The following is a 23,867-nucleotide window of genomic DNA, read 5'->3' as shown; positions in this document are numbered from 1 at the left end:
CAATGAGTTAGTACAATCTGATGTGGGTAAAGGAGACTGTTGGGCCTTGGCAAGGCAAGTTCATATATAGCATCATAAGGCAATTCAAAGTGCTTCACAGAGACAGAAATGCAATTAAAAGACATTAAAATTGCATTTAACAGACAAAAAAAATGGCAAGCAGATACATGAGTGCTGAAATTTTAGTTAACTTTAACTTAAATCAAGTCAATTTTTATTTAAACAGCCCAGAATCTCAAATTAAAGGCTTTACAATCTGTGAGCACACAACACCCTCTGCTCATAGACCTTCGATTAGCAGGCTGATCACTTCTTCCACCGCCGGCCCAAAGTACCTTGAACAGGCATCTCACCTGTTGTGGAGACGGTTAGTACTTCGCTCCTGTCGCTGGGCCCGCCGATGTTCACCGCTCTCACAGAGATGAGGTAACGCCGTCCCGTCTTCAGCTGGATCACACACTGACAGGTGGGCACGGCTACAACAGACCTGGGGGATTAACCAACGAGACAGACGGCTGATATCACTTCCTTTTTAAATACACAACGATGACAGCTTTATTTCCATACCTCCACCAGAGTGTAAAGCCTGGAAATAAAAACCTTGTGTCACAAACTTCTGAAACACGAGGTGGATAAACGGGGTGCTAAAACAGGAACTTTGACGTATTTGGATCATGGACCCATTTCAGTTAACAAGAGTTTCGGCCTCTCTGTGCAAAAAAAACACAGAAAATATTCAAATAAATGGTTTGACTGTTCTCGAAAGTGACCAGATGTAAAAAAAAAAATGAAACTGACCCCAAATGCGAGGACAGTATTCTAGCTGAGGCTAACAGTGCTGCAGGAGCTGAAGCTAAGAATAGATTTTCTAGGACAGAGTGTGTCTTGATTCAGCAGCTCTATAACCATGGGACCCGAAAAATCCCAGGCAAGCACTACTAACACAGGCTTGTTTATGGATGTATTGAAGCAAAAGGGGTATTAAAAGGACAGGCCGGAGAAGACAGATATCGTAGGGGTAGTGCATCTTTGGAGCTCTGTGTGCCCTGTGGAGCGTTCCTGCCTTTAAGTGAGCTATTTTAACTTTATCTGTGTGTGTGTGTGTGTGTGTGTGTGTGTGTGAACTTGAACTTCAAGGAAAGCACAAAAAAATCTTGAGCTATGCTGAATGTTTCTGTAGGTGTATGTTAAAGGAAAAGTTCACCCATAAATGAAAATTCAGTCATTATTTAAGGCAGGACAACTGACGAGGCGTTTGAGGAGCAGTGTTTTCTGTGGGAGAGAGGAGCTTCTGTTGGTGAAGTCACCATTTACTTCAGTTATTTAGGAGAATACTGTAATGTTGTTTTGCTGCGACGCTCCAGAAATGTTTTGTCGACTAAGAAGCTTCGCCCGACTTTCCATCAGCACGGAGGAGATAATGACTGAATTTCCATTTTTGGGTGAACCTTCCCTTTAATAAACCAGCTCTTACTCGGTGACGCCGCTCTGTGTGCCGTCGGTACCCATCTCATTGAGCTCCACAGTGTAGGAGTCCACAGGGTTGGTGTTTCCTGACTCCCAGCGGATCAGAGCAGCCTCGGGGCAGCTGGTACACTCCCTCTGCTTGATGACTGGAGGCGACGGCACTACAGAGAGGAAACAACAAAAAATGAGACTTTATTCTCTCGAACATCAATCACCTGAGGCTGGAGAGATAACAAAAAAGGGAAAATACATTGGAAAGTGATTTTAAGGGAACATCCCAGAACAACAGAACAATTATTTCAGCTGTCAGAAGTGTGATGAGTTCTGCCGGAGCTGGAGGAGACATTTATTACCTGTCATGTATAAGGCCTTCTCGCTAGCTGGGCTGATGCCGGTGGTGTTGGTGGCAGTCACCCACAGCTCGTACTGAGCGTTGGGCAGCAGGTCCGTCACGGTGCAGTGGGTCTCCTTCACTTTCACGTTGCTGACTGAAAAGCGAGCACAGATTTAAAACGAGGCTGAGAGAAATCAGAAGATTCCCACGTCAGCAGATGTGTCGTCGTTGTGTTATACCGTGCGGCGCACAGGTGCTGTCTGCCGGTGTGTCCTCCAGCACCGGTCTGTAGTAGAGCTCGTAGTACTCCACCGTGTCGTCGGAGAACAAGCTCCAGCACACACGCAGCGACGTCTGGGTGGCAGAGTTGGGCATCTGGGGGTTGATGACTGGGGCAGATGGAGCTGTTGATATATTGGAGAAACATCGGCACGATAAAATGTTTCTGCAAAACCACATTGATTTTGTACATTTATCACGTATCATAACACATTCAGAGTACATGTTCATGAGCTGACTTTCACGTGAGGAGGTAGAGGGGACGGTGAGGTCGTGACAGCTTCGCGAGATGGTTGCCAAGCAAGAGACCACTGTTCAAGACAGCGTTTCAATATTTGTAAGCACAAAACCACCTTTAATATTGTGCTTTTTCGTTTATTTTATTTTATATACGTTCTTGTGCATGTAAAAGATCTTGAAACTTAAACAGGTCAACTTAAACAGTGAAAACTGAACATAAATAAACCTAAAGTTGCGACATTAAGAAACATTCAAACACATCTATGGTTTGCAGAAACGAACATTAACCTAGATATTTTTATCGTTTAAGTCGTACCATCAAAAGTGCTAAGCTAACCGTTCATGAGCCGTTTTAAATAAAAAGCAATATGTATATTTTTCTCTCCGGGTGAATTTCGTTTGTTCCCTCTGGCTCTAATCTTCCTCACATGCTGTCAGAGTATCTGAGTGATGATCTCTCTGCCTGAAGCTCTTCAGGTCAAATCAGTCCTCAGATCCAGCCGATAGTTTTCATCATGCACCTGCTGGCTTTGAGCCTCCATCACCAGTGTCTAGACTCTTGGATCTCTTATCTTCATGTGGGCCTGTGCTTAATGAGGATCATCATCATCATCATCATCATCTTCACAGTCTCTCTCTTTGTTGCTAACATCAGTTAATATTGTTACACATTTCTAAATGCTCTCTCCCTGTTGAACAGTCTTTTAATCATTTGATGGGTGTTAACGGCGCTGTGTGCATGTTCTTCTCTCCAACTTTAATTTTAATTCATTCATTTATTGGATCTGTGTTTCTGAATATTGGGAACAATTTTTGTGTTTCTGGTTCTGTGGATTCCAGCTTCGTTCAACACTTTTGAACGTTTGAGGTGGTTGAATTTACTCTGATTGATCAGAATATCAGCTGATCACTGACACACCCAAACACAAAGCTAGTAAATTCCTAGTTAATTCTCTCTGTGCAACCACCTCCTCTATGTTGTAATTATAGACAGTCTCAGCTGTCCGAGAGCACGATGTGTCAGCGTCCCTCATCGATGTACCGACTGACACAGACGTGTGTTTTTATACATCAGACCTGGAACAACGTTGATGGAGTCCATCATGGTTTTGACATCTGACAGGTCAGCGGGCGGCGAGTTAAACTCAAGAGTCGTAGCCAACGTGAAGTCGATCTCGTCTTTGGCAAAATCCTCGATCCTGGTGCGGTAGAAAAACAAAAAGAAACGAGAACAGAGATTTAGCATTCAGATTAAACAGTACGTTTTTACTTAAGTAAGGTTTTGAGTGCAGGACTTTTACTTGTCGTGGAGTATTATCACAATGCAGTATTAGTACTTTTACTTTAGTAAACGATCTGAATAGCAGTGATGGAATGTAACTAAGTACATTTATTCAAGTACTGTACCCGAGTACAACTTTGAGGGACTTGTACTTTGAGTATTTCTATTTTCTGCTACATTATACTTTCACTCCACACCAAATATTGTACTTTTTACTCCATTACATTTATTTTACAACTTAAGTTACTAGTTACTTTGCAGATTACATGTTGCATCAGAGCTTAAATTAGTTAATTTATCTTCAATCAAATATTAAAACAAAAACATTGACTCCAATTCCCCACAAAATGCTGAATATTGGCCAATAATCAGTCGAGTTTATACATGCATGTAAATATATGTATGATTTTACCTTTACTTGTAATTTTGATGCTTAAGTACATTAATTTCAGTTACATTTAGACTGTTACCGTCACTGTCACTGAAGTAATATTCTAACACAAACACAATTAATACACAAGTATGAATTTTGGCTATTTTTTACAACACTGATCTAGTGAATTAGTCTGAAGCTAAAAGCAAAAAACACCTGGAAACACAACATCAGCCGTGAGCCATTACTGCTAAGTCTTTTGAAATCACGCTGCAGTCACTGCCAGCGTCACACCATGCCGGGTACTCACTGAGCAGCATCATAATTACCTGTTAATGGTGGGCATGACTGTCTGTCGATAAAAAGGTCAAAGTAAGGAAATCAGCAACAAAGTGAATGAATGTAGAAATGTGAATCAAAATATCAGGACTGTGACAGCAGAATCTGCACATTCAACTGAAAAAACACACAACGACTCAGGCTGGGCCACCTTCAGGAAAAGCCTCTTGTCTTGGATGCGGTGGACCTCCTGGGCCGTCTCAATGAGGTCCTTGGAGGCGTCGATGGCCTGACCGCAGGACAGCAGCTGGTTGTACAGGGCCTCCAGCTTGCCCTTCTTCTCCTCCTCCAGCCCGGCCGCCCTCTCGTCGTATCGCTGAGACAACGTCTGCAGCACGTCGTTGTAGTGCTGCTCCAGGTGCTGCTCCTGACGGCCAAAGTTCTCCTGCACATGGTGACGGACAGAGACGTGCATTAAACAAAGGGGACACGGGAACTTTCCAGTAACAAAATTGATATCTGACATCTTGAATTTTATTCCTGTCTTGAGTCCAAAAACACAATAATTATAGAGAGATGTCCCCAAATGCTCACACATCTGTAAAATAATAAATCAATGTCAGAAACTCTGAACTAAAAGTCTTGTGAATGTGACGTTTTACCTCCACGGTGAGAAAGATTTCCTCCAGATGTCCTGCAAAGCTCTCCATCTCAGCAACCTTCCCTTGCAACTGATTTCTTACCGAGTCGATTTCAAGCTGAAAAACAATTGAAAGTCGTGTCATATTTCTGCCCGTTGTGTTTTTAATTCAAACCTGTACTGTAGCATCAACTTATTTTTCAGCCTGTGCTGTCTGGACTTCCTGCTCATGGTAAGAAATCTTTCATGTGGACAGCTCCATCTTCTGGGAATTTGCTACAAAGATTTTTGAAATGATAAATGTCAGTCCACACTGCTGAAGTGTAATGTCACCGGCATTTTTGAGGGAAATGAATGAAGGACTGTGAGTGTTTTAACGCTTAACAATAATACGAATTTGGCTGCTTTTCCTCACATTTCTTAAGGTGCTGGTTCTGTATTTATGCTGCTATTTTCACCAAACTTTCCTCAAAATGCGATTTAAATCAAATTAAAATAAGAAAGTATCATGTGTCAAAGCTGTGTTAGCGTTCCCACCTCAGTTTCTTCCTCTTTAAACACATCGTCGTGTCCATCTTCGGCCCCGGTGGGAGATGGAGAGCTGTCCTCACATGGCTCAAAGTGAAGGGACTCGTTGGTGTCCACAGAGAACCTCTGGAAGGTGGAAACGTCCCGGGTCGCCCTCCCTCCTCTGTCTGGAACCACATTGTAGTGCTCCATGGTGGTCGAATCTCTGCTCAACTGGTGCTCAGCTTCCTCTGAAATCACATCCAGTCTGCCTCCTCTGACCTCATACAGATCCATCAGGAGAGCCACTGTAGGGAGGACGGGTTCACAATCCATTAAGATTGTAAAAGAATAATTTCCCAAAGAAATCCTGCATCGAACATTAACTCAACAAAAATTAACACGGCAGATTATTAAATCTCAAAACCTCACTTCATACTTGAAACAAGAAGCTTGCCCGTGCAGAATCTGTTAATCAAAAATTACTAATCAATGAATGAGCAGCTTGTGGATAATTTACCTGGATAATTGAGTAGAAAACTGTCTCTTCTAAGCAGCCATTTCAGAGCAACAGTGGCGTCTGACAAGCCAGCTCTGTAAGCAGTCCAGCCCTCACCCAGAAACTGAGACGAAAATAGAGGGGACTCAGATTGCTCCCAGGCATGTCACACATCCATACAGGAAGTTAGTTGTTTATTGAATAAAACACACAGTTTAGACTACTGAGAGGCTTCAGTTTTATTAACACTTATAAAACTTGTTAATTAGTGCCAGTTCAGCTTCAGTATAACTCAATGCTTTGATGTCAGGAGGTGGAAATCCCCGAACACGTGACTCAAAGGTCAAAGTTGAATACAATGCCAGGCATATCATGGTGCGTTCACTGCGCCCCCGTAAACTGCGAGCGTGATTATTGATGCGAAGAAATCGCGTGCCATTAGTATAAAAAATGATGTTGTGCTTGATATCTTAGATGAATATTGTGCGGAAAACAACAAGGCGTCTCTAATTCAACAATTATTCTCGGTGAATGTGATTTAAAAAAACGAGTTTTAACAGTACGTGAATCCGTTAACCGTCGGGCGTTTCGAAACGTCTGGATGTTTCTAAGGCGCGTGAAGGCATCTTACGTCACGCAAATGGCGGACGTTGTAAACAGAGCCAGCAGCTCGTCGGAGGCCGAAGAGAAACGTCTCTTTTTAAGATGAATAACGTCGAGTGCGAGCGGCTGGACAGTCTGGAGGGCTGGGTGGCCATCAAGAGCAACATATTCGAGGAGACGGAGGCGTTCAAGCTCGGCTTCATCGTCCAGTGGAACGTCATCGAGTGCAAGTTCGCCGTCACCTGCCACAACCGGACGTTACAGCGGCAGAAACGCAAAGCCGAAGTGGCCGTCGACTCTCAGGTGAGCTGGGCCGGACTCTTCTCCGTCAGCGACCTGAAACACGTCCACCGGCAGTTTACGTGCGTGGCGGACATCTTGGGAGCCTGCTTCCCGGATCTGTCCGAGTTCGAGGACGGCAACATTTGGGACTTGCTCTTCCTGAATCGCAGGTCGGGTCCGGAAGACGACGACGACGAGAGAGACTTCGACGCCCCGTGTAGGAAACTCGAGAAATACTTCAGCACGGCCATCGACATCTGCGGGCGGAAGATCGTCCTCGACACTTTGTTCACGCAGGATGAGCGGGACGTGGAGGAGTACTTTGAAAACCTGCAGGAGTTCAAAAGGAAGACCATGCAGGAGGAGATGTCGAGGGCCAAAGGTCACCTGCGACAGGTGAGGAGGGCGCTGGACCGACCGATGGGCGAGTTGTGGGGCCGATACCGACATAGAGACGAAGCCACGCCCCGTCCGGTTGCCCCCATAGGACTGAATCTAGCAAAAACTATGCATTACCGCTTTGCCACCAGAATTATCGGGTCTACACGGGTTTTATAAACGCTAAAAATCGCCTATTGACCCCATTCCCACTTCCCGTCTGTGATTTATATCTGCATCGTTACGTTGTACGTCACTGACGTCATGTTTCACGTCACGAATGCGCTGGAAACAGTTGTAACAGAAGAGACAACAACAACAGACCCATTGTGAAAGAGGCGTCTGTAAAACGGTGGATAAATTCCTTTGAGCGTCACAACCCCCGAGACATGGCTCGCTTCACTGTCATAATTTGAGCCATTCGGTCCAATAACATTTAGAAAGTCTAGAAGAGCTGCACAATTAAATTATTTTATCCCCCTTCAAGTTAGCCGGGTGCGAAACTGGAAGTTAGCCGGCTCGGTTGGCGATCCAGGTATTTTCGTAGCCAGGAAGTTGAGCTTTTTTGTCTTCAAAGCATCACTGAGCAGCTTTCATAGGAATGAACGTGAAAGTCCAGTATTAAAACGTCCTTAATAGACCGCATCACAAATTCCTTCTTTATTTACGCGCCACCAACGGGTGTTGATAACATGTCATCACTTCGCGCGGCGCAATTTAGCCTGTTCACTTGGGTCTTACATTTTGATCAAAGCCGAGCCGAGGTGATAAAAACCTGCGTCTACTGCAGAGTCAGTTGATTCGGGTGTAAACGCAGAGTTTACACATTCCCATTGCACAAAAAAGCCTGATCTTAGCGGGTTTAAGTGGGATTTTTGACCAGTGGAAAAGGGGTATATGGTCGTAACGTAGAGAGACAAATAAATCTTTGATCCCATGTTTGTCGATGTAAAAGATAATTTTCCAAGTCATTAAAGTCGCAGTTTGTCATAAAACTAATGAAATATAAGACTGTGACAGTATGTAATTATTAGGGGTTATCGCCATCATCGCCTTTATTTTGAAATTCCCATGGCTCGTCTGTCACCGTTTCCCTCCAAACTCCTTTTTAAAACAACAAATGTTTTCCATTTGAATGTCTGGAACCATTGATAAAATAATATTTCCACTGAAGAGTTAAATAAAATTGTCAAATCATATTTTAGTTGCTTTTTGTGAGTCGATATAAATGTAACTGATTGTGTTGAATGGGCAGATGATATCTCATATCGATCGCAGGCGCCTGTATGGAATCGAATTGAACTCGTATTGTGGCAGACTTCACAGCCAACAGTCTCGTTAGTGACGTTGTCTCGTTAACTGAACCAGAACCAACTCTCCTTTCTCATAACTGCAGTTGTCAATATGAGCAGATTTATTGTGATTTTTATCTTTTTTTATTACTTTTCAAAAGAAAATATCTTTTTTTTATATGAAAGAAAGTCATAGATTAGCATGATCTAATGTGTGCTCTTTTAAAGATAGTGTAAGGAAGGGCTGAATGACTTTTAAACAGTTCAGTTATTTATTTTTTATGATAAAGATTTCTCTGTGTCCCCGGCACAAACGGGGATTCAGTAACAGCAAAGTATAAAATAAATACCAATAACTAAACAACATAGTCATTGCCATAGACTCTCAGCCAGATTGTCATTTAAAAACATCCACATCAACACAGAATTGTACGGTGAGGACTAGCAGCACACGGTGGTGTTGCATGTCTGAAAACAGGCCTGCTATGACTCAGCAGAGCTTTGCCTATCGTGTATCACAGTCGGAGCTCTGGATCTTGCAGCACCACCAACACTGACGTTTGTTTTGCCTGCCCTTTAACACACATCTGAATTAAAGGGATTTGCACACAGAAATCATAACTTGACCTCGATGTGCTTGTTAATAATATGGTGAGAGAACAAGGGAACATTGAAAGCCCAGAGATGTGAGAATCAGGAATACTGTGAGTGTCAGTACCATCTAATGCAATCCAATACAATAGTGATGCAGTTAATAGCACCTTTTTATTAACATCATAGCAAATTTAATTTGTGTTATGTTTTAGGATTAAACCTCATATTGTTTCCATCAAATTAGGGAAGCACTGATTGTGACATTCTGGGCCGATACAGATGTTTAAAATAGCAATTTTTCCTATATCCATTTTTGTTTTTGTTGTTCTTTACTTCTCCTTTTGTGCCAAGGAAACAGAGAATTCTTCATTATGAAGGAAATAACTGACTGTTTTAAAGTCACTCAGCCCTTTATCACGCTATTTTTAGTTGCTATACAACCACCTACTACTAAGTTTTTTAGTACTTACATATCCTTCCAAACTGATGGCAGGGGTCAGTAGCTCATGAATGTGTCAGCGCAAAACTGATAAAGACACAACAGATCGGTGAATATCGGCTGATACCGATGTTCAGCTGATATATCGTTGCATACCTACCTCAGATACACAGAGACAGTAGGGAATCATATTGTAAAGCTATATATATATATGTATATATATATATATCTAATTTAGATTTAGCATTTCAGTTAATGATTGAGCTGTTCATCAGTTTGTGTTCTCATAGGACAATTATCTACTATTATGTTGGTGTGCTCAGATTTGAGACTAGAAGTAAATAATACAGAGCAAAGACGAGGCTGTTATAAACCCAGGTAAAGGTGTTTATGTCCTCCATATTTACAGCTGCTGCAGACCCACAGCAGTACAGACCGAATGGTTGCGCTGCTCAGCATCTACGAGGAAGAGGACGAGGCGTACCAGGACCTGGTCACTGTGGCCACCACCTTCTTCCAGTACCTGCTACAACCGTTCAGGGACATGAGAGAGCTGGCCTGCCTCTACAAGATGGAGATCCTGGTAAATACACACTTATATTGAGCAGCTTGTGGATTCTTTAGGATGTGGTAAATTATTACGAACAGTAAAGACACCAAAACAAATCCCTAACTGCATCCTCTGTAATATATTCTCTTCTCCATTAAAATGTACAGATACATTTAATACAGATTGAGACAAATTGAATGCAAATACACATTTATAGCCCCAGAGCATATTTCAAACATGATGACCTTTCTTATAATAATATGCTCATGCATCACACCTCCCACCATCAGTGTGACTGTAACCACTAGGGATGTTCCTAATAACTAATTTCCCTGACATTTAAACAGAAGTTTAAACTTAGAAAGTGTGCGCGCTGGTTGCAGGAGATATAATCTGCCAATTAGTGTGGTAGAGGGATTCAAGGATTTAGTTACCTTAGCCCGAGTACGTCATGACATCAAGAGCTGATAAACACATGACACAAACACAGACATGGTGGTGGAGTGATCAGCACAATTTAATATAGTTATGTTTCATTAGAGCAAAAATGTTATTTTCTCACTGTAATAACTTTGATTCAAGGACGAATTTATATGTATATGGGTTAAGTGTCTGTTCTAAGTCTGCATTAAAGCCGTCCACTGTTTTTGCTTCCTGTGTTTCTCTGCAGAAGTCTTTGGAGTTTGAGGACTTGGGTCCTAAGAGAATTGCCGCTCTGGAGAAGGAGGCTGAGGAGTGGAGAACGAAAGCAGAAGACGCAGTCGCCTCGATTCAGGACATCACTGTCACCTACTTTGCACAGACTTCAAAGGCTCTGGCTGGTATAAGATGATGTGTTTATTTCTCTTATTTGTGTGTGGCTGAATTAATGAATGACTTTCATGTGTCATTCCTCAGCACACAGGAAATGAAGTGCAGGAGAGTCACAAGTTGGATTGCATCTGCAGATGTATATAGTATATATCATATAGTTTCCCTAATATTCAAATATTCAAAATACACAATATCATATGAATCTCAAAGGAAATGGAAATGTTAGGGACCACTTCAAATACACACATCAATAAAAAGAATAATAAACCAGATAATTAAGCTGTGGGATAAACTAAAGTCTTAAATTATCCATATTATATTATCATTTTCAGGTTCATATTTTTTTAGGAAATATTTTCTTCTTTTAATGTTAAAAAAACACATTTTTCTAATACTTTGAAATACAATTTTACAATTAGAAAAATTGAATGTCTTGTCGAGGGAATCAGGAGGGATATTTCTCCTCGTTCTTCATTTAAATAGGATTTGTTTGGCAGCCATCTTGTACGTGGGTGTAGATTACCACCTTTAACTGCATCCAGAAAGATTTTGTACGGAAGCATTCGCTCCAAAAAGTCTGTATGGCTGGTAATTGTAGCTACAGTACCAGTATATGCCTGTAAACTGTCCATTTATTAAAAAGTAACACACGGAGGCCTGTTGGCTGAAAGATTGTTCTGAAAAAGAAGTGCAAGTGGCCAGTTAGAGAATGACAAAGAGGGAATTCAGACCTGGTGTTAACATCCGTCCTGAGTGATCCGATCACAAGTGGACAGCTCAGTTCATGCCTGCATTAACATGCATCTCGGTTGACATTTGTAATAGGATCACTTCCCCGCTCTGTATGAAGAAATAAACACGTTTATCACTGGGACAAACGGACACAGTGTTTTTTACACAACAACAATTGAGGTCACTGGTCCAACGGTTAAGTTAAACAGACAGTGTGTTCACAAACATCTGCTGCTAACATTTATTGGTTATTTGTTAATGTGTTTGTGATGACAGACCCTTTGTGTGCGCGTTCAGGTGTGTTAAAGCAGATGGAGGAGGATAAGTGTCGTTTCGGAGCTGCTGCCTGGGCGTCTGCGGCTCCCCGACTTGAGAAACTTCGCTTCCTGTTGGCCAAAGAAACCCTGCAGCACATGAGAACTACAGAGATGTGCCTCAGCCGCAAGAAAGACGGCATCAGAGAAAAAGTATGTGTTTAACAGTAAAGCTTTCCTAGTGTTTCTGTAGATAGTCAACACTTTCCATTGTGGTGCGCTGACACAGTTGTAAGGCTTTAGTTGTCATTCCAATCATCTCTTCCAGCGCCAAGACCGGCACTGCTTTTGTAGTGGTTGTCAGTCTGTAGAGATGTGACACGGTGCCTACTTGCTCTATTTTATCTTTCACTTGGTATTCCAGTCTGATGTGAATCTCTGGCTGCCATAGTGCTTTGATCTATTTATAAAGCGTCTCTAAAAACACAGAGAATCCCCTCGATACACCCCCAAAACCTGCATGCATGAATAAGTGAGTGTGTATGTACATTCTCAAAACGTGCCTGCTACATGCATATCTGTGAGTACAGGAGGATCACGGTATTTTGGGGGAAATCTGCAGCGACTTGCTTGCTAGCTTCCTGCTGAAGGGCATCGTGCTGTGCATCTGAGCTTTTTGGAAGAGAAAAGACAACACCTTCAGCACCTTCACCTTCATGTGGCTGCATTATTCATCCGATTAAGCTCTTTAAAAATCAGGCATCAGGAATGCTGGCGGTGTCTACCACTGTGAAATCAACATGAGCCGTTACAGAGACAGCTGTGTGTGAGTGTTTATAATGAGATCAGTAAGCTACACCTACGCAATACCTTGCGCTGGTGGCAACAAAACGGTGGCTCTTTTGAGTGAGCCTGCAGATGTCCCAGCATGACGCCGTTACATTTAATGTGCGTGTATGTACATATTAGCTGTAAATGATCTGAAGTCAATTCAGTCTTCATGGCTCCTGAGTATTTATGGCAGCGTATGTATTTACGTAATTCGAAGCATTTAAGGACACACGCATGCTTTGAATGCGTCAGCTCACAGACTGCATATCAAGCATACTTAACTCTTTTGTCTGTACTTACAGGTCGCTGCTGGTTTCAGCTCATTTCATCACAGTGTGGAAATCAAACCGTAGAGTTTTTAAACTTGAATAAATTGGTTTCAGTCTCACAGCCGACTCTTTGGTGTCTATCGAAGGTGTCTTTGAAGACAATAAGAAGAGTCTTAAAAAAAAAAAAAAAGTCCCTGCTCGCAGCTGCCTAAACTTCTCCCTGAGAGAGATCAGTGTTCAGAGTGTCATGTCTCTGTGAGTTGTGGTTAATTACAGAGTGAAGTGTTTTCCCTCGGTTTGTGGGAGACTCAGGTGCACATATTTGGGGGTCATTGGTGGCAGTGTTGCCAGATCTCATGAGGGAAACAAGCAACCAGCTCTACAGAAACAAGCCCAAAAGAAGTGACCTGTCTTTAAAGGAACAGGTCACCCAGAAAGGAAAATTCAGTCATTATCTACTCATCCTCATGCCGATGGACAGTGGGGTGAAGGTTTATAGTCCACAAAACATTTCAGCAGCTGAATCACATATGCTTAATAACTATGCACAGTCAAACTTCTCTGATTTCAGCCTCTCATTTGAGGACATCATCTTGGGCTTTGGGAAACACTGACATTTTTAGACCAAACAACTGATCAGATACTTTAGGAAATAATAAACAGATTAATTGACAATGAAAATGTGTATGTATGTGTTTAATAGGCTGTAACATGCACAGCCACAAGTCTGATCCTTTACTTGACATGTTTTTGTTGTTGTGGTGCAGTTGGGCGGCCTGTCCGACAGAGTCAAAGGCCACAGAACCGATTCCATGTCTCCGTCTGCGGTCGGCCAGCAGCAGGACACGGTGGACCAGCTGGAGCTGCAGTTCTACGAGACCCAACTGGATCTGTACGACACAAAGTTTGAGATCCTGAAGAACGAGGAGCAGCTGCTGGTGGCTCAGATAGACAGCCTGCGACGGCAGATTAAAGGTAGAGTACACATGACAAGTAGCAGTGTGGTGACCATGTGGAGGCTTTCTTCTGATTCATGGAGGGAGAGGAGATTTTAAACCACTTTTTGAGAGAAATTGAATCACTGTGGAGGAATGTGATGTCCTCGTACACTCCACCATAAAACTCTCAAGCAGAGAGAAAAGGCTCAAGGTTGTCTCGCACCGTGAGAATCAAAATGCCATCTCTGCCTGAATGTATGATATAACAGCATTTAAATTGATGCAGTGATGAAGTGAATGACCTCAAAAATACTTTTGAACAAGGTAATACTTTGCGCTATGAGAGACCTGTAATAAATACCAATATTTCCTTAACAGTCAGGTCACCTTAGCCACCACTTGATCCCTGTTCCTGAACACAAATGTAGTTCCATTTTTATTTAATTGGCACCATTAAAAGCATCCCGAATTATCTATGAGCAGTTCCTGTTTGAAATGTACCTGTGGATGTACAGACAACTATCACTGGACTATTTTGATACAAAGAAAACTTTAATATTCTCAGGCAGCTTCCACAGTTATAAGGAGCATCTTTTTTCTATGATTTCTAAATGGATTAATTGATGTTTATTCACATTTATGGACAACAGATTTGCATCAGAGCTGGGCTCAGCTGTGACGCAGCCCTCGCTCTCTCTCACCTTTTTGATGCTGCAAAATCGAAACAAGGTCGGAGTACAGGTGTCAAGGCAGTTTGACATGCCTCATAACACTTTTAGTGTGCGTCCGGCCATTAAAAACGATAGCTGTGCTTCAAAACACGTATGTCGGATGCTTTTAGTGCGTTTGGGCCTTCAGGATTCTGACGCAAATTGCGGCAATCAGGCGCTAAAGCTTTTAACAGCCTCCATGACCTGTGTGTCACGCACACCGCCTCAGCTCCAGCTGATGAGTATGTTTGTTGTTACATCCCCGAAAGGGCCAGAGGTTGAGGGGAGTAACAAATTAAATTATAACTGGAGTAAAAGAAGAGGCAAACAGGACGCTGTAGCAAAATATAACTGATTTATTTACACTTTTAAACAAGAAGTAAAAGCGAACTTCCTCTTCTACAACAGAAGAAAAATAGCCAACATTAACTGAAGCTCAAACCAGACTATAAATCATGTGAACCACCCTCCTCTGCCAGGAGGGAGCACCTACTGTTTAACAGTATGTAACACATGAGTGCCACAGTGCTGCCATCTGGCCCACCGACACCCGTGTCTCTCTGTCCTCCGGCTTAAAAAGACTGTGATGGTGAAGATGATGGGGAATCAGATGTGACCCATCACTCACTAGAGAACACACACACAAACACACAACACATCCACAACACTACAGCTTTAACATTGGTACACGGGATCAATCAGCAGGACAAAGTCCATTGATTTTCCACTGTTTCAGAGCACCAGCATGCACCTCGTGTCTCACAGCTGGAAAACCCATTTTTACTTTTTCTTTTTTTTACTTGTTCAGTTTTAATTTGGTGAACTGGCCCTTTTTAAAATGAGTTAATGTGTTTATCTTGACATTTTTAGGGTTTGCAATTTTGGTAGTGTTTTCAAAAATACTTGACACACCTTATAGTATAATGACGCACCACAGAGCTGAGTCAGCGGCCTGCTGACAGAGTCAGCTATAACTCAAAATGACGCATTACACAATATTTATTTTATTTCTTCGGGACTTCTGCACTGGATTTCATTCTCATGTTCAGAGCTTTCTGTTTTTCTGATCACTCAGCGTCTTGTGCTCTGAGTTTACTTTGGGGAAACATTTTGTTCATGTAAATATTTCCTTAATTGCTCCTCCGGAGACGCAATGTTTGCTTCCAAGCGGTGCGTCTGTACATGCTGTGCGTCTACCTGTGTGCGTCTGTGGTGACTTTGGCTGCTGTGTATCGTTACCTTGGCTCTTCTCAGGTTTATTTCCTCAGCCAAGAAGCTGGGAGGTGTCCTCTTCCAGTCGCTGCTCAGTAAAGAAAGTGGGAGGACAGAGAAAAACACAAGAAAATGCAAATCAAAGGAGGCTGCTGAGTAAATGGAGCCGTTTCAAAAGAGTTCAGATTTATAAGTTAAATAAAATACCCATCGCTGTGCACGTGATTCTGGTGGTCGCAGAGACAACTGACACATGATAAGATCAGTCAGTCAGCTGTTACATACATATATATACATGCATGTAAATATATGTATAATTTACTTTTACTTGTACTTTTGATACTTAAAGGTGTAATTATGTAAGAATTTGCCACCTGTTGAGTTCATATTCAGAACAATTATTAAACAGAGTAACCGCTAACTGCTGCCAATTTTAGCTGCCGTTAGCTCAGTTAGCCGTGCAGCTAGCAATCCGGAATAGGAGTTGAAGCACTGAGGAAGTGTTGGTGTTTACACCGCTAGCACAGAAGCTATGGACTGCGGCGGGCCCGAGCTAGCTGGTTAGCATGCTAAACACGCTTTGCAACACAATACATAGAAATCTCAACATAAAATATGTTATTTTTCACATTCTGGTGATCATTTTAGTGAAGTTTGGAATGTCTTCAACCAAAATTCTTACATATTGCACCTTTTTTTTGACCAGTGTTCAGTTTTTGGGGCTTATGCTGCTGATACTGATATTAGGAAACAAAAACTTCCAATATACAAACATTTTTTCACCCTCAAATGTGAAGAAATCTTTTAAAAAAACAGTTTTATATCAGTACATATCAGACAACATGTACGCCAATACCGATATTTGTCATTAGGGTAAAGTATTGGTCGGGCTCTATCTCAAATGTGAGAATTTGTGGCTTTTTTTTTGTCATTTATGAAAGTAACTGAGGAGTCTTTGAGTTTTGGACTGTTGGTTTGACAAAAGAAGCCATTTGATTACGTCACTTTGGGCTCTGAGATGTTGTGATGAGCATTTTGTACAGTTCATTGATATTTTGAAAACTGCTCGATTAATCGATTTATAGTAACAACAGTCAGCTGATTAATGTAAATAGTTGTTAGTTGCAGCCCTGTTTACATACACAGTTCATGATTTAAGAGTCGTATGAGGTGAAAAAAAGGTAACGTGGCGTTTGAGTGACTGGACTGTGTTTGTGTTTCAGAACTGAAGGACGAGGTGGTGTACTACGACGTGTGTGAGGATCCGGAGGAGCTGCAGAGTTTGGTCCACACCGGTATTCAACAAGCAGAACCTCCAGCTGTCCGTCAGCTCAGAAGACGCCTACAGACTTTGGAGGCCAAGAGAGGCAACATCTGTGCCCGGCGAGCTTATCTCCGCAACAAAAAGGTGTGGACGCGTACGACTGGTTTATATTCAGGAGGTGTTCTCTACTCCATCAAATGATCTTTAGTGGTACTCTTTGAAGGTTAAATTAAAAAGACAGGAAATAGTTAGATTTTTGAATACTTTTCCTCACTCTCGTTCTGCTGCAAGTCCCAAAGTGCTGAGTTTTTTAAATAGTGTTTTACTATATTTTATTTTTAGCTGACAGAGTCATTTAAGCACAGTTGGTGCAGTTGGCATTTTCTCCTGACGCTGGCTGCGTGCTCATTTGTCTGATTAAAAAGCATTTTATTGCTCAGAACAAAGTGAGAAGGATCCCCTGGTTAGAGGCTCCACAGATCATCATCAGTAATCTTCAGGGAACAAGAATCACATGCATGAATATTTAATATGCGGTAAAAAAAAAAAAAAAAGAGGAACATTGTGAAATTAGAAGAAGTTCTCCCTTAATTAGCAGAGTTGTTATTCATTATCCATCATCATCACTTCACTGGCATTTTCTGAACTTTGAGGGACATTTTTGCCCAAACCAGAGTTATTTTATCTTGTTTTAATGTTTGTTTTCCATTCAGTTTAGTTTCAGTTAGTTTCCAGAGTGAGTAGTTCTAGTTTTTAGTTTAAGTTAACTTAAATAACGTTGGCAGTTTATTTAACAGTTTATTTAATGTAATTGTTAGAGATTAGACGAGATAGCACACCATCACAGAGTTAGAGAAATCATACAACAGTGCGAAAAGGAGCACATGTGACAACAGATATATGATACCAAGTCTAACGTAACAATAGCAGTTTCACTCTTCAGGTACATAGTTTGTTATCAGTGTGTAATTCTGAGTCCGGTGTTTGTGTGTTTTTTAGGATCAGTGCATGGAGGCCCAGGAGCAGAAGCAGCTGCGGGCCAAGCAGAGCTCCGTAGTCTTCAACCAGCATCATCAGGTCCACCTGGTACGTCACCACGGCAACGAGACGAAACCACAGAGATGCTCCCGCATCGACAGGCGCCGCAAATGAAACCAGATCCGATTTCTTTCTCCCTCTAATAGCTCTCACTGTCTCCCTCTGTCGTCTGCAGAAGCGAGAGAAGAGGAAGGAGGAGGACCAGAGGAGGAAGGAGTGGGTGGACGAGCAGCGAGAGAAGACGCTGAGCAGATTACGATCCTTCAGAGAGGTCAGGCTCTCTCATTGTCTCCGCTCCGCCTCCGTCCTCTGTTAATAAAACCCCTTCAGGCTTCAGCTTCATTCAGTCGTTCACCTCAAAATTAACCCCTTTAAAATCAGCGTTTTTTATTTTTTTATTTTGTAGAACCAAATAAAAAAGCTTGTAACAGAATGACGGACGTGTGAGGACTGACAACGTGCTGAGGTTTGTGAAAATCTGCTCATTTAGTACGGAGATCAAAGACATGGGCCCAAACTCTTGGGCGACTGGCCCATCCTAAATAACCAGGAGAACATAAACCATCAAATCAAAATGAACATTTAAAGGAGCACTCTGTAGTTTTGAGGAATACATTTTAATCAGGAGAGAAAGATCTTCATTGACTGTTTTTTTTTTTTCTGCCTAAACAAACTAAATAAACAAACTCTCTTTGTTTTCATGACTGAATAAACAAACTGACCTTAAAGGACAACACAGTTTATACAGTTATACTTTGTTTATATGTGGCGGACCCTGCCACCTTTCTAGCTTCAAAAAGTGTTCTGGGACCTTATTGTCCTCTGAGAACAGCTTGTTTGTTCACTTATGGAAAATATAATAATAAATATTTCTGAGTTTGTATTATTACTCCATTATTATTGTAAATATGACTTCTCCAAAACTACATAGTGCCCCTTTAAAATACACAATAAAGACAAAAAAAAGAGTTTACTTTTCTTGAAAAGAAAAAGACAGTATTCATACTACCATGTGTGAAGTACGGACCAATCACAACAGGCCGTTTTAACCCACACAGCGCATCACTGTCTAATGTCATCGCTGCAAATGCATTTCCTATTGAGACTAGAGGATCCGACAAAACAATGTAGGCGAGACCGGAGGTAGAGCTGAAGATTCCTGCCTGACTTGATTGTCTCATTATTGCCTTGAAGCTCTCTCTCTCTCGTTAAAAGTCAAATTAGCTCAACCAGCAGTCGAGCTGTCTTTCTGCAATCAACTTGAACAAATAATAATACCAGTCAGATCATCCAAACAAAATTTAAATTCCTTCAATATAATTAAAATGTCAGCGCTCTAAACAAATGGTTATATCAGTCTTGACAATCTGCAGAGAAACCACCATGACAGATATGATGCTGTTTCATTCTCACATGGATTGAGCCGCGTGTGCCGCTTGTTATAAAAATAAACCGTCACATGTAAATAATAAACTTTCTCTGCAGTGAAGATCATTTTAAAGTGTCATAATCAACCAGATGCAGTAGTTGGCTTCCACAGCGTGATATTATTTCTGTTTTAAAGATATTACATGTGGTAATTCTGCATTAACGACCAGACCTTTGTTCTATATTTTGTTGAGTTGTGTACTGACATTATCCCAAATGTTTGCAGCAATGTTCAAGCCAGAGAGATCCACACGTTTACTCAAAGTAATGGTGTGTTTCAGCGAACAAGACTTATTTTCTCTTCATGTCATCATTGTGGTTTTAGATGTGTGTGCACACATTCCCTCTGTCTTTCAGTTTGACTGTGGTGTGGGCGTCCTCTCACAACATAAAGTAAAAGATGATGTACTTATTTTTAAAACCATTTCCTCCTCATGTGCCGTCTTTTTCATGAAGAGGCGACAGGGCCACTACATCCTGAAGACTCCTCAGTCCAGGATGTGTCATCCAGAAGCGCCGTGTCCCGACTCCCAGCCGATGTCCATCATCAGCTTCGGCCCCTCTCTGGCCTCTGAAGGGCCCTCCTCCATCCGTCCTGCACCCAGACGCAGTAAAACACCCAAGAAACAGAAGCCGAAAGACATCCCTATCCAGATCTACGCTGCGCCGCCACCTCCAACTACAGCACCACCTCCTCCTCCGCCTCCCCCTCCTCCTCCACCACCACCTCCCCCTCTGCCCCCTGCCATCCCTCCTCCACCTGTCCAAGCGCCGCCTGCCTCTGAGGACACACCTAAGCCTCTCAGTGAAAAAGAGGATCCTCCTTTTCCAGCCAAGAACATGCTCAAACAAAATATTGGTGAGAACAATTCTGTTTTTTTTGATGCGTGTTTAATAAATCAACATCAAAATGTTGGATCGGGGGGGAAACATTCTGATGTTCATTTACTGGAACATTACAGTACAGATGGGAGAATATGTCCGACTGCAGGGAAGGTCGTGTTTGTTTGTTCCAGAGAAAAGTCTGTTTGTGTGTGTGTGGTGTGGTCTGTGTGTGTGTGTGTGTGTGTGTGTGTGTGTGTGTCTCTGTGTGTGTGTGTGTGTGTGTCTCTGTGTGTGTGTGTGTGTGTGTGTGTGTGTGTGTGTGTGTGTGTGTGTGTGTGTGTGTGTGTGTCTGTACATGTCGTTCTTGTCCTAAATTCCCAGCTTCCCCCACGAGGCCAGAGGAGGCAGTTTACCTCAGTTGTGGTCCTGCTGATGCTCTCTGCTCCAGGGAGAGAGACAGTAACGTCCAACTAAGCTGCATATTTTTGAGCTTTTGCGAAAAGGAGGTTGTTGAAGAAGAAGCTGATTTTAAAAACGTTTTAAAATTGAGCATCCGTTCAGTCTGCTTTTTGTTTTGAACATTTTTAGCTTCCTTCGTGAAATTGAATTTGAAACCCAACGATGCATTCTGCCCTTCATTCTTCCATCGTTGCCAAAGTGTCAGTTTTCCTTTATTGCTGTGTTTTTGTAGGAACGATGGACGAAGTGTTGGCCTCGCTGCAGCGTGGACAGATTCAGCTCAGAAAGGTCCCCGCTCCGAGGACGGCGCCCCCTGCTGTGGACCCGAGGAGCACTCTGATGTCCGCCATCCGACAGGGAGTCACCCTGAAGAAGGTGAGACGTTTACAAGAAGGACACGTGATAGCAACAGTATCACCACACAGTGATTCTGCGATACAAGATGTTGCATGACAATCATCTAACGATACATCAACACATCTGTCTGATATTAAGGATACAAAACATTTAAATTAATGAAATTAAAAATTAAAAGGGGGGGTGTTAATTCTATAAAATAAAAACAGTAATTCAATCAAAGTGACTGAAGATATTACTGAAGGTAGTAAACTTCAGTAAACCTTCTCTCCTCGTGCTGCAGATGGTTCCTGCTCGAGGGGAGGTCCCAGACAGTGTAGACAACGAGCTGGAGCGCAGCATCAAAGCTGCCATGATGAGGATGAAGAAGGTAGCAGCCGACTCTGACGAAGAGGACCGAGGAGACGACGAGACACAGAGTACAGACTGGGACAGCTGAGAGACACACACACACACTTACACACACACACTGATGTTCTCTGACATCAGTCCTGCTCTGTTTTTCTTCACTGTTTTGAGCTACAGCTTATCGTCGCTGCCAAATTTTCACCAAAAAGCTTCCTCTCTGAGAAGAAGGGGATTACGCCTCTTCTGCCTCAAACATCGCAGTGTGTTGAAGTTGTCGAACAGTAATCACGTTTGTCTTTCCAAAATAGTCCCGAGATGTTGTAATCCATCCAGAACTACTCAAATCCAACTTGAGTCCCCTCTAAAGCAGAAACGAGGCGCCGTGCTTCAGCGCTCATTGAGAAGAAAAGCCGAGCGGCAGCGCTGTAGTACGGTGTGTGAATGATTGAATTCCTCCCAACTCGGCATCTGCGGCTGTCGCACAGCAGGGGAAGCCTGTGCTGCAGGCAGACGCAACAACACTACACTACACTTTAATTTCACCACACTGCTGAGTGTAAACTCAGCTGACTTCTATTATTTCGAATGTAAATGAAATCTTACCCCACAAGGGCTACAGCGGGCTGAGTTTTGAGGGAAGAGTTTTGTGCAGGTGAGGTGAAGATTGAAGTGATAATTATTTACAGCCTACATGTTTAAAGTCTCTGTTATTGTTTGTGTTTCAGGCTGTTTGATGCACTTTGTTTTTCTTTATGTTAGAAATGTGTGAATGTGTTCGGCTTGATTGAGGTGCAATTTATACACGACCTGTTATTACGTCCTCTCTGATGCCATAACAACAACGTGACAAGTAGAGAATGTTACACATTTGATTTAATAAACAATATTTCCCTCATTAAAGGTGCAATTTGTAAAATATGGCCAGAATGTTTAGTTAAAAACATTCAAAAAATAAACTCACATCATCAACAGAGTGTGAAGAAACAACAGTACTGACGTCTGTGTACTGTGTTGCAGAGATGTCTACTGAAGTTAGCATGCTAACCAGCTAGCCTCAGCCCGTCCTGTCTCGTAATACCTCTTTGTACCACAAGAGGTGCTGGTCTGGTAGCCCCCTGTAGTTTCAGCTGTTAGCATAATAAATAATGAAATGCTGTTACATCCATGTTCCTTACCACACAGAAAAATACAACCGTACACCTTCTGAATTCAAGTTTCTCTTGAAGAAGCTGTTTACAAGGACACGTTTTCAACAGAAAACAATAAGCTATTGATGCATTCTGCTCTGAGTGTAATCTTTTTAAACTGGCAATAAGCAGATCCTGTGAAAACTGTGGCGTCATGGCCCCACTTCACGCACATGTATTATGTTTTCAGAGAAATAGCCATGTACGGGTAGGACAACAATAACAACTGTGTTTGTGCTGCTGACTCTTCTCAGTTTAACGCTCCTCCAGCAGAGTGTAGATCTGCTGCATCATTACTGTGATCAGTGGAGATGCAGTCCATCCAGACAAAATTATACATTTTCAAGTGTGCGTTCACCATCGTCTTGTTTGTTTGTACTCACCGCTCTGTAGAAGAAAGTGTTTGTGCACAGGTGCGTGGTTACACCGTCAACTACTGGCCTGTTTTTAAAATGCAAAGGGAAAAACTTTTTCTGTTTTCAGCAAGACTGTGGTCATGTAAACGTGGCCTAAGATGAGCCGAAATGCCTCGCTAACTCATCATAAAACACACTTTATTCAAACTCGACATTCAATGAATCGTCCATGTCTGAGCTGCTGTAAATCGCCTCCGTACTGTATCCCCCGTCTTCAAAACGGACCTCTGTCTGTCTCAGAGCCATGAGCTAATACGCTAATGGTTGCTAGCTACAGCCAAGGATAGCCAGCAGCAGTTGTTGGTTACTCTGGTGATCTGCTGCCTTCTACCTTTGAATTCTGGCCATATTCTACAAATTACACCTTTAATGTGCACAGCTGTGTCTCTGATCATGGTTGAATCCTCAGTGAAGCTTTTCGATGAGCTTTTCCCCCAATCTTTTGACATTAAAACGACACTTAAAGAAAGTAATTATCAGAATAATTGTTGCCACAGCAGCACTGTCCTGCCCCGGTTTTTCTTTTTCTGTCAAAAACATGTGAATGTGTTCGGCTTAATTCAGGTGCAATTTATTCATGATCTGTTATTACTTCCTCTTTGATACCATGAGTTACAAAGAGTGTTTATTTAATAACCAATATTTCGTTTTCATTATGCAGTTTCTCATTAATATGCACAGGTGTGTCTCTCTATTGTTGAAGTTTAGGGCCGAACTTTGTACTGATGACTGGAGCTGCAACGATTGT

The 23,867-nt window shown here is 42.2% G+C and overlaps 2 protein-coding genes across 3 annotated transcripts in view; one reads left to right on the top strand and one right to left on the bottom strand.

The window, feature by feature from the left end:
* Positions 1-7,213, bottom strand: part of LOC140994584 (fibronectin type III and SPRY domain-containing protein 2) — a 10,275-nt gene extending 3,062 nt beyond the window's left edge. Inside the window, exons 1-11 of one of the 2 annotated variants that reach the window (XM_073464298.1) lie at positions 7,173-7,213; positions 5,922-6,024; positions 5,432-5,709; positions 4,917-5,012; positions 4,466-4,699; positions 4,305-4,327; positions 3,398-3,519; positions 2,041-2,205; positions 1,821-1,955; positions 1,475-1,628; positions 354-487 (exon numbers count right to left, since the gene is read on the bottom strand). In XM_073464298.1, the coding sequence (XP_073320399.1) occupies positions 354-487; positions 1,475-1,628; positions 1,821-1,955; positions 2,041-2,205; positions 3,398-3,519; positions 4,305-4,327; positions 4,466-4,699; positions 4,917-5,012; positions 5,432-5,698 (1,330 nt within the window). In that variant the 5' untranslated portion in view covers positions 5,699-5,709; positions 5,922-6,024; positions 7,173-7,213. Of the gene's footprint in view, positions 1-353; positions 488-1,474; positions 1,629-1,820; positions 1,956-2,040; positions 2,206-3,397; positions 3,520-4,304; positions 4,328-4,465; positions 4,700-4,916; positions 5,013-5,431; positions 5,834-5,921; positions 6,025-7,172 lie in introns of those variants that run through there. The other variant, XM_073464297.1, reaches the window with a different exon arrangement.
* whamm (WASP homolog associated with actin, golgi membranes and microtubules) lies at positions 6,536-23,867 on the top strand. The gene is made up of 11 exons (XM_073464296.1): positions 6,536-7,181; positions 9,898-10,071; positions 10,709-10,859; positions 11,881-12,050; positions 13,705-13,912; positions 17,021-17,205; positions 18,061-18,147; positions 18,275-18,370; positions 19,984-20,386; positions 21,044-21,186; positions 21,452-23,867. The coding sequence occupies exons 1-11, from the start codon at positions 6,606-6,608 to the stop codon at positions 21,605-21,607; spliced, it is 2,349 nt and encodes a 782-aa protein (XP_073320397.1). The 5' UTR covers positions 6,536-6,605; the 3' UTR covers positions 21,608-23,867.

The sequence above is a fragment of the Pagrus major genome, chromosome 4, assembly GCF_040436345.1.
Source record: "Pagrus major chromosome 4, Pma_NU_1.0".
Lineage (NCBI taxonomy): Eukaryota > Metazoa > Chordata > Actinopteri > Spariformes > Sparidae > Pagrus > Pagrus major.
The sequence above is the reverse complement of the archived record's forward strand: the minus strand, read 5'-3'. Positions and strand labels throughout refer to the sequence as shown.